Raw genomic sequence first — 12,168 nt, 5'->3', positions numbered from 1 at the left:
AAAAGAAAAAAAACAAATGGAAAAACCGTTTCCAAGATTTCATTTCATTCCCTTGTGTGGTGAACATGATGTACTCTGTCGTGTTTGTATGTTTTGAGGTGCTGTACTGTACTTTATGATTTATCCTGCGTCGTCTGCTTTGCGCAGGGCTTCACAAATATTGCCACTACCCGATCTATGCGTACCTACTATATTCTCTACTACAGAGCCTCGAGAGCTTAGGTCCCGTACCACGTCACTAGACACATACACAGCTCAGTGAGTGCCCGGTTGCCCTAGAAATCGGTCGTCTGCTAGCTCTCTTCGGACCAACTGGCTACTGCCACACAGCAAAGTAAATCAGTCCTTGATTAAGCTCTTTTATAGTTTTAGAATTCCATTACCTCGTGTGGCTGTGAGTGTTGGCGAATTAGTTGCACTAATTGGTTAAAGATTCTGAAGATTAATTGAGTGATAAGTCCTGAGAAGGCAAGACTTTCACGTGACGTGCTTGGCCTCCTGATATACCGAATTTTTCATATTTTCGTCGGCATTCAAGACGACTTCGTGGAAAACCATGCTGCCCTACCGTGAACCTGGCTCCACCACGTTATTGATCATTTTGCTGTTCATGTGTCTAAAAACAGCTGTAGCAGGTACGCATGAATGTTTTAACCTGAATTCCATGTTTCATTTAACGTTTTTAACTTTTCTTTTTCGAACAGGTGAGGTATGTGCATCGCACCAGTTTGAATGCGCTTCTGGCCGGTGCATTCCTTTCTCTTGGTCTTGTGATGGCGAAAACGATTGTGATGATTCATCAGATGAAAATGAACATTGCCGTGGTAAGTTTCCAGCTTACGTCATAGTTTGCACTTCCGCCTATTTGACAATACTTTATAATTTTTTTTTTTTTTACAATTCTTATCGTGGGAAGATTAGCCGGCGTCAGGTTGCCGAAACTCACTAGACCGCCTAAAGGGGTTTTGACAGTCTATGGGGAAAAGCATTAAAGAGGTGGGGTCTGAGGGGCTTTAGTATTCTGTCCGTAAGTTCCTTCTTGTTAAAAAATAAAAAAAAAAACGGTTTCCTTTTTTTTTTTGGTGAGTGGCGCGGTCGTCTTTTCAACCAATGAGGATACAGAATTTTCACAATAGGGGCAGTGACGCCGGCATTGAATTGGTCGGTTCGGATGGTCCCACTTTTGTTCCACGCTGTTGAAACCTGTTTTCATCGTGGCGGGAAAGACTCTTGAGACCGTAACGGAAATTCAATCACACCCAAGGATAAAATAACGTGCCGACCGCAACAATAGATCACAAGTAGTTATTTTTATTAGCTTCTATACTGTTTTCCATTTAAATGTTACGTCTCGTTAGCAGCACCACCTATACGGAAAATCGATCATTTGTCAGCTGTTTCTACACGATATAGCAATGAACGTTTGTTAGTCAATCGAAATGAAAAGCGTTCATATCATCTTTTTTTTTCTACCCGTCCGGAAGCTGTTTGGTAGCTAGTCGACGAGCAATATGTGGGCAATCCCCTTTTGATGAGACGGCCGTTACCGTCAGTTAGATTCGGAGAATTCTTTTGAAGGCTTACACCAACAAAAATCCCATCATCCATGAAAAAAGGACGGCTCTTGAATGGAAAACGGAGGGGAAGAAGATCGGGAAAGGACATGTTTCACCATCGATAGCGGCTCCATGGGACGATTGAAAAGACCGCGTGAACGAACGATTGCCATCTGTCGATGACGTAGCTGCATGTTCCCATTGGTCTGGTTTCAATGTGGAATGATTGATAGCTTCGTTCCTATTGGTTCTTGACTCTAGTTACCCCTCGTCGTGATTATACCGACGCCTGAGAAGACGCGGAATTTGAATCGAATAAATAACCGTCGTATAACCGCCATCCTAGTCATAAAAAGTTTCGCTTGAAATAGCGCTATTTGAATCGTTTTCCGGTTGTCCGATTTCATTCCGTCTTCCGGCTATCGATTGCTGAGGGAAAAGAACTACCTTGCCAAAAGCAAGGCTCCGTTTTATTCTTGTACGCAGTCAAGCTGAGCAGTATGACCTACTTTGCCAATATACTTTTCTTTTTTTTTTTTTTTTGCAATAGGGTCGGTCAACTGCGCCGATACCGAGTTCCAGTGCTTATCCGGCGTGCGCTGCATACCCCAACGATGGTAAGCTATAATTAAGCCACTGCCTTGAGTACCATAAGACGTTCGACCTCGACATTAATTATACATTCGCGTTTTCAGGCAATGCGATGGAGAACCGGATTGCGACGATCGGAGCGACGAGGATCCAACAAAATGCCGTGCGTATTTTCACATTGTTGTGCTCTAATTCGATTGTCTCCGAAATCGATAATTGATTTATCGATCATGAATTTTTTTATTTTACAGAAGTAAAGAAATGTACTGAAGAGCAGTTCGCCTGTAAAAGCCGAGCCGGTGAATGTATCCCATTGTCATGGGTCTGCGATAAAAATGCCGATTGTTCAGACGGGACGGATGAGGATGGATGCAGTAAGTAGTTTACTCCATAGAGGGTATTTTTGTTTTGTTTCTCTTTTCAGTGCTGGAAAAACGGGTGGGGTGGGGAGTGAGGTGGAACGATTTGCGCTTTTCTCGCGACAGCCTTTTGGAAAGGCATTGAAGTATACACAAACTCGTTAAGAGCCAATCATATTTCCAGTTGAGTTGCAAGAAACTTGATACCTCCGGCTGTCGTCCGAGATAAAAAAGCAAATGAGATCAACGCAACTCTTTTTGCTTCTTAATTGCAACCCATGCAAATTCCGCGAAACGCTGATTAGCTAGCGGAATTACATTCTTGATCTCAATGTTTCAATTTCTTGTTGCAGATGTAAATTGCACTGCCGAAGAATTCACTTGTGCCAATGGTCGCTGCATTCAGAAAAGGTGGTTTTGCGACGGGCAAGACGATTGTGGCGACCATTCGGATGAGGGCGATCATTGCCCGGAAGACACGTGTCCACCCGACAACAATTTCAATTGCGGTGATAATGTTTGTATTCCTAATAAAAGGAAATGCGATGGCTTTGTCGACTGCGCAAATGGAGCCGATGAAGCGGTACGGGTTTTTCCCTATCCTTGATTATTATATCGAATAATAAAAATTTAAACGTTATTTTAAAACAGGATTGCCCGTCCTTGGCACTGAACGGAACGAATCAATGTACCGCGCAAGAATTTCAATGCCTTAACGGAATTGATTGCATCCATTCTTCGTAATAATTCATGATTTCAAAGATAGCTGAAAAGATTATTTAATATGATTGCATTTACAGGTGGCAATGCGATGGTGATCATGATTGTCCAGATGGATCCGACGAACACAATTGCTCTCCTTCGACATGCCGGCCGGATCAGTTTCGATGCGATGACGGCGAATGCATTCCGGGTCATTTGCAATGTAGCGGCGCGGCCGAGTGCAACGACACGTCGGACGAATCTTCTTGCAATAGTATTTGCTTTGTTTATATATATATAAAGTTTTGCGTGATTGTTTTAATTTTAATTTGATTACTGAAATTAGGTACCACCACAGTGGGTTGTAGTTCCGAAACTGAATTTGACTGTGGCGACGGAATGTGCATCAGTCTTGATAAAGTCTGCGACGGAGCGAATGATTGTGGACAATGGGAGGATGAACCTAAGGGCAAATGCAATGTCAACGAATGTGCCATAAATAACGGCGGATGTTTACACACTTGTATAGATACGACTTGGGGATTCCGATGCGAATGTCATCCTGGTTACGCTCTTTCCGACAACTCGACCTGTGTTGGTAAATGCTTTTCCATACCATGTCTAATGATGTAGAAACATCAAAATGTAAAAAAACAAAACAAGCACATCACGAATAAGGACATGCTTTTCCTTTTTAGATATGGACGAATGTCTCGAACCTGGGACGTGCTCGCAGACGTGCATCAATGAAAAGGGCAGCTTCAAGTGCGAGTGTCTGTCTGGCTACACCCGCGATCCGCACGACCGAACACGTTGCAAAGCTAATGAAGGACACTCGGCTTTGCTTTTCACCCATCGGACGGATATCCGTCGCTTCTCACTCGACCGTCGCGATTTGACGTCCATTGTCAATGAGACGCACAGCTCGACGGCCCTTGACTTTCACTTCGAGAGCGGCATGCTGTACTGGAGCGATGTCAACGACGAGCGCATCTACAAAGCCCCGATCGACGAGGGTGAAACCAAATCCGTCGTGGCTTTCGGCGATGTAGTCAACGCCGACGGGCTAGCTGTCGACTGGATCTATCGGCATTTGTACTGGACCGATTCTTCCAAGGAGTCGTTGGTGTCTTCGATTCAAGTATCGGATTTGGACGGTGGATTCCGCAAGACGTTGCTGACAGAAGGACTGCAACAACCAAGATCCATCGCTGTTGATCCGTTGGAAGGCTGGGTTTACTGGTCCGATTGGGGTGGAGCATCACGCATTGAACGCTCTGGTCTTGACGGCTCTCATCGACAAGTATTGATTGATTCACACATCAAGTGGCCCAACGGCATTACACTGGACAGGGTAGATCGACGATTATTTTGGGTAGACGCCAAGATGGATATGATCGGTAGTTGCGATTACGATGGATCCAACAGACGCGTTGTGCTTTCTTCCGGGCCGGCTATTGGCCACCCTTTTGCTGTGACTGTTTTTGAAGACTGGATCTACTGGTCGGACTGGGACCATCGAACCATCATGCGAGCCAACAAGTTTAATGGCAAAAATGCTACATCCGTCACACAAACCCATTCGGTATTTTTGTTTAACTGTTTTATCCGGTTTAAGCAATCTTAAGAGTTAATTCACTTCCAGTCGCAGCTGCCCATGGTAGTCCATGTTTATCATTCGTATCGGCAACCAAGTGGACCCAATCACTGTATGCCCTTCAACGGCCGTTGCTCTCACCTCTGCTTACCTGCGCCCCAGATCAATGACCGTTCGGCTAAAATTACTTGCGCCTGTCCAGATAACTTTCAACTGTTAGACGACGGACTTAACTGTGTTGAAAGTAAGCTACAGTAATGTTTGTTTTCTTGGGTTATTTGATTTCATTTGGCATCTTTTTGAAATCTCTCAGCGCACCTTTTGTTACGGAATGCTTCAACGACATCCACGACTACCTCTACGACGATAGGTAAACAAAAAATACGTTAGAATTATTTTAGTTAAATACATTCAGCTAGTTTTTTCTGCAGTAGTGAAAGTCAACGATACATCAAAGTCTAATTCAGCGGACGTTCCCCAGTCCCTAGCGAACGACTCTGGAACCATTACCGGGTTGATAATTGGCGCAGTCGCTGCAATCATTATTCTTATTGCCTTGGTAATCTTCGTTACAGTATTGTTAATCCATTGGGCAACACTAACTTTAAGCTGTTTCTTTCTTATTTTCAAAAGGTGAGTTTCTTCGTATACCGACATGTGGTGCTACGAAACGCGACGAGTATGAACTTTGATAATCCCGTGTACCGCAAAACGACCGAGGATAAGTTTTCCCTGTCGAAAAATCCGCCATCCGGGCGGTCAAAAGCGTCAGCGCCTGAAGTGGAACCGCTCAACCATCCAGGCACTAATGAATACGTTTGAGATTACAGCAGGTGGGCAGGTTCCTCGAGTTCGTTTGTTTAAGTTTCCCAAGATGTGTGTTGTATCTGAAGATGCAATAACGAAAGGCGTTCCAGCAGATGGCCAAAGATGATGGATTCTACAAGTAATATAGGGAGAAAAACATTGCTCATCACAATTCCATTGTGCGTCGCGAGTCGAATCGACCCGCTCTTCTAGGTAAGCATTTTATAAAACGCGAAAGGGGAGAAGAGTCTTTGGACAGCTCCGTAAAGATTCCAGTCGATTCAGCAGATCCCTCCAGTTTCAGTCAAGCGTTTACGTAACATATTTTTGTCCGTATTTTGACGTACATATTATTTCTCCATCTTTCTCAGTTACATACGTGGGTTTTTTTTTCCCTTTTTGTGCACGTATTAGTCTGTGATCAGCCTACGTTGTCATTTTGGGTGTTTGGCGTCTCCGACACAGACTCGGCGTAATCCTTTGTATCAACATTGTTTAGTTCTGGAATTGACGTTGTTGCCGTTGTCTCCGTTCCTTCGCCCATTCTACAACCTGCGTGTCCCTCTATTTTCCCTATTATTATTATCATTTTTTTCGCAGCTAATCATAATCTAATATATCCACCAACTTTGTGACATTTGTAAAATAATATATCCACTAATCTGATATGTTATCAGTTTATGTCAAACAAAGTTGTGCATCGTTTTTATTTGTTCCACCTGCTTTATGAAAAGGTTTATTTATTTGCTTATTTTTTTTTTTTTCAGAAAGAAACACAGCTGACGGAAGGATTCTACTAACATAGTCTTAAACTATCCAATAGAAGATGCTGAAAACGTTGTTTTCAAAAGTACTCGTCTGAGCTATGGTCATAAAGCACTGGAAACTAATTTTTTTTTTTACAAGATCTGGAAATTCGCAGTGCGACTTCTAAGAAAAATGAATATTTTCAATTTACAGATAGGGATTACGTTTAGATATGGCAACGGGTTTCGTTCATGTATCGTCACGTTTTTTCCTTCATGGTAACGTGCACATCATTTCCTTCCGTTCAATTTGGAATGTTAACCATGTATTTAAATTATTATATCTAGGCTTTTAGAAAAAATATTTGTTTTAACGAAAAAGTTGGGCTTATTTTGTCTGGCTTATTTTGTCGGGCTTATTTTTGAAACCCGAATATTTGACGCAATGCTAGCGCGCCAGTACGCTACAGCGCTAGTGCGATGCAGCAGAAAGTCGGGCTTATTTATCAGTCGGACTTAAAAACTTTTTCCGCAAAAACTGACACCCATCAGAATTGGTTGAATATCACAGGATGTATTCAAAATTTAATGCTGATTCCGGGAAAATTGCTATTTTTTTCATTAAGTCAATCGTTTTTTAAATACACCGAATATTTGAAAAAATATGGCAATCCGTTTTACCCCCCCCCAAAAAAAAATATCGGCCTTTTTTTCTGTTTCACTGCTATCGCCATCTACCGGTCGGTAGATGGTGACAGCAACCGAAACAAATGCCAGCAAAAAGCAAACAAATGCCAAAGGTGAGACATGCTGGAAAAGCTTTATACAAATGTGTAGGCGTAGTTTTGGAATTCAGAGGTGCTAGCTGGCTGTTTGGTAAAACTTCAGCTAATTTTGGTTTCAATTCAATATGTTTTACTTATTATTTGTGTGATTACGCAAAGGATTGCGCCATCCAGGCAATGTGGATCTTCTGCCATGTACATGATAAGCCTAGGATTCTTCGGCAACATGCAAGATGTTACCCCCTGGTAATGCTTTTCGTCTGAATTTGTTTAGTTCTCTAATTTTAATCGTCAATGTCGTATTAGCAAACTACTGTTGACAGAAAAGCTGATACATTGGGACAATGGTTACGGCAAGTGTGTTGAATAAATCACCATAGATCAGTTGCCTTGCCTTCCCAATTGCAACAAATACGAATCATGGAGTCAAAAACATTAAAAGGTGGTACTATTTTAATTGTTTAAATTGATATATTGCTAAAAGCTGATACATGTGTAGAACATGCTGAAATTCATGTCATCATGGAGATGACTAAAAAAAATAGAGCTTTATCCATGAAGCACCTCATTAGTCATGTCCCAAATGAATGCCTATGTCAGCCAGCAATCTTTCAATGGCTAACAGCATTTAATGGTTTTGAATATCGTGGTTTACACTCCCTAAGGCGACATTCCTAAATCCCACCTGTCAAAAGATTTGAATGCAACAATTTTTATTCTGAACTGATGCCTACCAAATTCTTTTTCCATAAAGTGAGGTGATATGAGGTTATAATGGAAATTGTTGTCAAGACTGCTGAGACCAGGTACATTGTTTACCTTAACGTTTAGTGATCAAAACAACCAACTTTATAACCTTTCTGTTTTTTTATGGTGCATGGAACGTCCAATCGGAAAGCCCATGGAAGATCTCTGTGGCCAACACGAAGAATTCTTCCAAACTTTCGTATTCAAGTTTTGGCCATGGTGATCATTTGCAACTGCATGGCCTTTTAGAAGCTGCTGCAAGGAATCTACAGGAATATGGCAGATGATGAATTTATGTACCATGTAAGCTATATCAATAAGAATGTTTTATGCTTATCTATGTTTTATTTTCTTAATTTAGATTAATAGCAATAGTGAACCTGCGAAGGTTTCTGGTTGGGATGTGATGACGAAAAGTTATAATAATTTGAAGTACGGAATTGAATTTCTCTCCATCAGTCGCCTGTGTATTCCCGCGTATTATGGTATTAATTATTTAAAAATTGAAGTGCATATCTGGGCTCCCTTCCTTTCCGTAGCCCCGTTTCCCCTTGACTCATAATAAGCCCGTAGGGGGTCATGCCCCTACTGTACGGTATATTTTAAAAAAACATATACCGACGTTTGGAGGGCTCTGGCCGGAAAGGGGACGTGGGGGTCCTCGTGGTCCGATGATGTGCTCACGGAGGGCTGTGTCGCTACCCACAAATCCGAACTAAAGGCTAATCGCTCCTGTAAAAATGTTCCATATAGCCTTCCCACCCTAACCACGCCTTAGCCTTCCCACTTTTGTCAAAATCGGAAAAAATCGAAATCTCTCGGAATGCGAAGAAAATCCCACCGTATAACCCAATTTTAACGCTGATTCGGAAAAAGCCATTTGTTTTTTTTGTCATGTAAGCCGTTTTTGAAATAATCGTCATTTAAAGATAAAGTCGGGCTTATTTTTTTAGACCCAACTTCACCGTTTTTTACGTTTTATTCAAAAACTATGAGTCCCACGAGAAAACAACTCTCATATTCGTGATGCTTGTTCAATTCTGCATCGAAACCATGTATTTAAAGCGAAATCTAAAATTTTGCCAACAATGGAAAAGTGAGAAGGCTATATAGCCTTCTTACTTTTCCAATTTTCTTCAAATCCTAGATTTCATTAAAAAATACTTTATTCCGATTCGAAATTGATCGCTGATCACGAAAATGGGGTTTATTTTTATATCAGGCTTCTAATTTTTTAATTAACCGTAAAAAACAGAAAGTCGGGCTTATTTAGTCGGGTTTATTTAGTCGGGCTTAAAATTTTTTTCGGTCAGTGTATGTAGAGAATTAACTAGAAACGTGACCGTTAGATGGTGATAGCAGTAAAACAGAAAAAAAGGCCCATATTTTATATTTTTATTTTGGGTAAAACGGATTGCCATATATAAATACACGATTTACATTCTAAATTTAACGACGAATATGGTTTTTGTTTTTCTGAGCTTTTTGAAATAACGTTTAAAAAATGCGCTGGAGTGCCACTGACAATTATTCTGAATATTACAATAAGTGGTGATTTGACGATAAAACGAATTAGATTTTTATGGCAATCTATGGCAATCCGTTTTACATAAAAAAAAAAAAAAATGGCGGGAAAAAAAAAATCGTACTTTTTTCTCTTTTTTCTACCCGTAGCCATCTATCAGTCGGTTTCGTTATTACAGGCATGTAAGCAATTTCAGTTAATTGTATTCCATTAGCAGTTAATTGAGTAGCGTGGCTGGAGGAACAACTGAAAAATGGATAAGATAATAAAACAAAAAAATGGTAAGTATAAACATTATTATATTGGTTTTCAATTATTAATTATTGTTTATTAGATCAAATTATGAAGCTGCAGGCCCAGTTATTGGAACAACACAAAATATTAGATAACAACAAAGCTAAGGATGGTAGGCCTAATACGTAATGATTCTATTTATTTGCTTTTATTCATTCGTGTTTTGTAGCTCAAATTTTGAGTCTACAAGCTCAGCTAGGGGAAAAGAACAAATTGGAATGGAACAGTTTCCAAACAGTGAAGGAGGTTTTTCAAAACTCATCCTTAACTGAACGTGAGGATGAATTGGCATTAGGCGAACACAGTCAGGTACCTAAACTTTTCAAATAAGAATTCAAAATAAGTATAGAATTTTAACAAACAATTATTTATTGTTTAGTTATTCAGTCTACCACCTGACAGTGTGTTAAATTTAAATTCTGTTAGTACTGCACTAACAGACTTATTAGTAATAAGTCCATGCAGCAAAGGAATTGAACAATTGTGAGACTGTATTTGGGCCGAAAATGGGTGTGGTACGGAAACCCAGAAATAGCATGAGTTCAACATAAAACATGAATTAGGTACTTTTCGGTTTTTTGTCAATCGAAAAAGTATTTTTAATGCTATTATTTTGCATTCACAGAATTTTAATGGGGGATCAAGTCAAGTCTGGAAGTGTTACAGGATGGAAGAGTGAGCCTACAGTTGAAAAACACTGAAAGTGCATTACCATTAAGGTATGAGGTAAAGTAATAGAGTATGCAAATTCTCTAATGAGAAGTACCATCTTGTGTGAATGAATCCTGTGTAACAGCAATCCTTTATAGTTCTGTCACAGCTAGAAGCCTCCAATAATTCTGCTTCTCTGGCTAAAGAACAACTTGTCTTTTACGTTCAGAGTGTTGGTGAAGCTGGGTACTTAAATGGCCCTAAAGATGTTTCATTTCGTTGGCATTGCAGCGATGAACATCATACATGGACTTTTTAGGTATGAAAGGATTTTTCTTCAAATAATTTTGAATTTATGACAAAGCATTTCTCCTCCTTTTTGCCAACCATGTCTAATCTACCAAAAAAAATTTTATCATATAGGAAAGGATTTTCATGTACTGGGAACACAACTATCAACAATGCAACATTCTAGGGGTGCTATTTTATCATTCAAGAGCCTTATACAATGATTTTCATCTGCAATTTGTATGGCCTTTCCCAAGCTTCTGCCAGAAGTTGAATCTATAAGTCATGTAAGTCACATGAGCAACAATTGAGATGCTTAATGGTGTTGTTTTTCTTTTCTCAGCATAGGTTAATAGTAACATTGGATCTGAAAAGATTCTTGGTTGGGGCAAGACACTGAATAAATTGTATTGATTCGATGGATGACATGACATTTCTATACTTAATTCGGATTCCCCAGACGGTATTTGATATTTAAAAAATTGAAGTGCATATCTGGGCTCCCTTCCTTTCCGTAGCCCCGTTTCCCCTTGACTCGTAATAAGCCCGTAGGGGGTCATGCCCCTACTGTACGGTATATATAAAAACAACATATACCGAGGTTTGGAGGGCTCTGGCCGGAAAGGGGACGTGGATGTCCGCTTAGTCCGATGATGTGTTCACGGAGGGCTCTGTGGCTACCCACAAATCCGAACTAAAGGTTAATCGCTCCTGTAAAAATGTTCCAAATCTTCAGCTCTTCTTCCGGCTTCTCTTAGCCAATCACCGGGTAATCTCCCCGGTGGGTCAACAAGGCAGTGTCTCCCCCTGCCTGGGTTGACGGCAACTTTTGAAAGGGTTATTGTGCCTTTTTAAAGTTGCAAAAATAATTGTATGTGCAGAGAATTGTCAATAAAATTTTTTTTATAAAATATTTTTTGCAAAATTTGTTTCTTTCATTGTCTGTGTTAGCTGTGTTCACACATTACATTTATCAAGTTTTTTTTTTGCTTTGCTTTAATTGTTTTTGTCACCTTTGACGGTAAGCATTGTTTCCATTGGTTTATCGTTTATCTGTTAGCATTCAATTATTACCCAGGGATCGAACCCTGGGTGTTCGGCATACCGCGCCGATGCTCTACCAATGAGCCATGAGTCATATAATATCAAGTTGGCTTTTTTCTAGTCACTTGTGGACTTGCATTTACACTTAGAATAAAACTGAAATGCAATTCTGCAATATACTCTTCTACATTTATTCTACTTCATTTTTACACATCTACTGAGGTTTGAACCCAGGGTATCAGTTATCGCAGTTAAAAGTCCTACCACACAGCTATGAACCTTATGGAAGCAATAGAAAGATAAACATATAGTTGTGAAAGACTGCATAACATCCTAGACGGTAACATATGATATGCGATAATAAAATATTTAGATATATCTCGTGGCTCAATGTTAGAGCATCGGCGTTGCACGCTGAATGTATGGGGATCGGTTCCCATACGAGTAAAACAAAATACAAAACTACTTCAAAAAAT

The 12,168-nt window shown here is 40.2% G+C and overlaps 1 protein-coding gene across 4 annotated transcripts; it reads left to right on the top strand.

Moving 5' to 3' along the window:
- Window positions 1-205: 205 nt before the first annotated feature.
- LOC130691248 (very low-density lipoprotein receptor-like) lies at window positions 206-5,802 on the top strand. 4 transcript variants are annotated; one of them, XM_059495571.1, is made up of 15 exons: window positions 206-334; window positions 459-635; window positions 705-824; window positions 2,107-2,173; window positions 2,252-2,310; window positions 2,399-2,521; window positions 2,860-3,089; window positions 3,158-3,246; window positions 3,307-3,482; window positions 3,555-3,806; window positions 3,907-4,793; window positions 4,854-5,049; window positions 5,119-5,175; window positions 5,237-5,364; window positions 5,439-5,801. In XM_059495571.1, exons 2-15 carry the CDS (start codon window positions 557-559, stop codon window positions 5,625-5,627), a joined length of 2,652 nt encoding a protein of 883 aa, XP_059351554.1. In that variant the 5' UTR covers window positions 206-334; window positions 459-556; the 3' UTR covers window positions 5,628-5,801. The 4 variants fall into 4 exon arrangements, with proteins under 4 accessions (XP_059351554.1, XP_057370144.1, XP_057370143.1 ...); XM_057514161.2 differs by having other exon boundaries at window positions 227-635; window positions 4,860-5,049; window positions 5,439-5,802; XM_057514160.2 differs by having other exon boundaries at window positions 231-635; window positions 5,240-5,364.
- The last annotated feature ends 6,366 nt before the right edge of the window (window positions 5,803-12,168 follow it).

The sequence above is a fragment of the Daphnia carinata genome, chromosome 1 (assembly GCF_022539665.2).
Source record: "Daphnia carinata strain CSIRO-1 chromosome 1, CSIRO_AGI_Dcar_HiC_V3, whole genome shotgun sequence".
In the NCBI taxonomy this organism is placed as follows: domain Eukaryota; kingdom Metazoa; phylum Arthropoda; class Branchiopoda; order Diplostraca; family Daphniidae; genus Daphnia; species Daphnia carinata.
This window is presented reverse-complemented; position numbering and strand designations above follow the sequence as displayed.

Excerpts from the sequence above, each read along its gene's own strand:
- LOC130691248 (XM_059495571.1), top strand. The coding sequence starts at position 557 with ATGCTGCCCTACCGTGAACCTGGCTCCACCACGTTATTGATCATTTTG. Across the intron at positions 825-2,106 it reads TGAAAATGAACATTGCCGTG|GGTCGGTCAACTGCGCCGAT; the intron begins GTAAGTTTCCAG and ends TTTTTGCAATAG. Across the intron at positions 3,483-3,554 it reads GGACGAATCTTCTTGCAATA|GTACCACCACAGTGGGTTGT; the intron begins GTATTTGCTTTG and ends TACTGAAATTAG.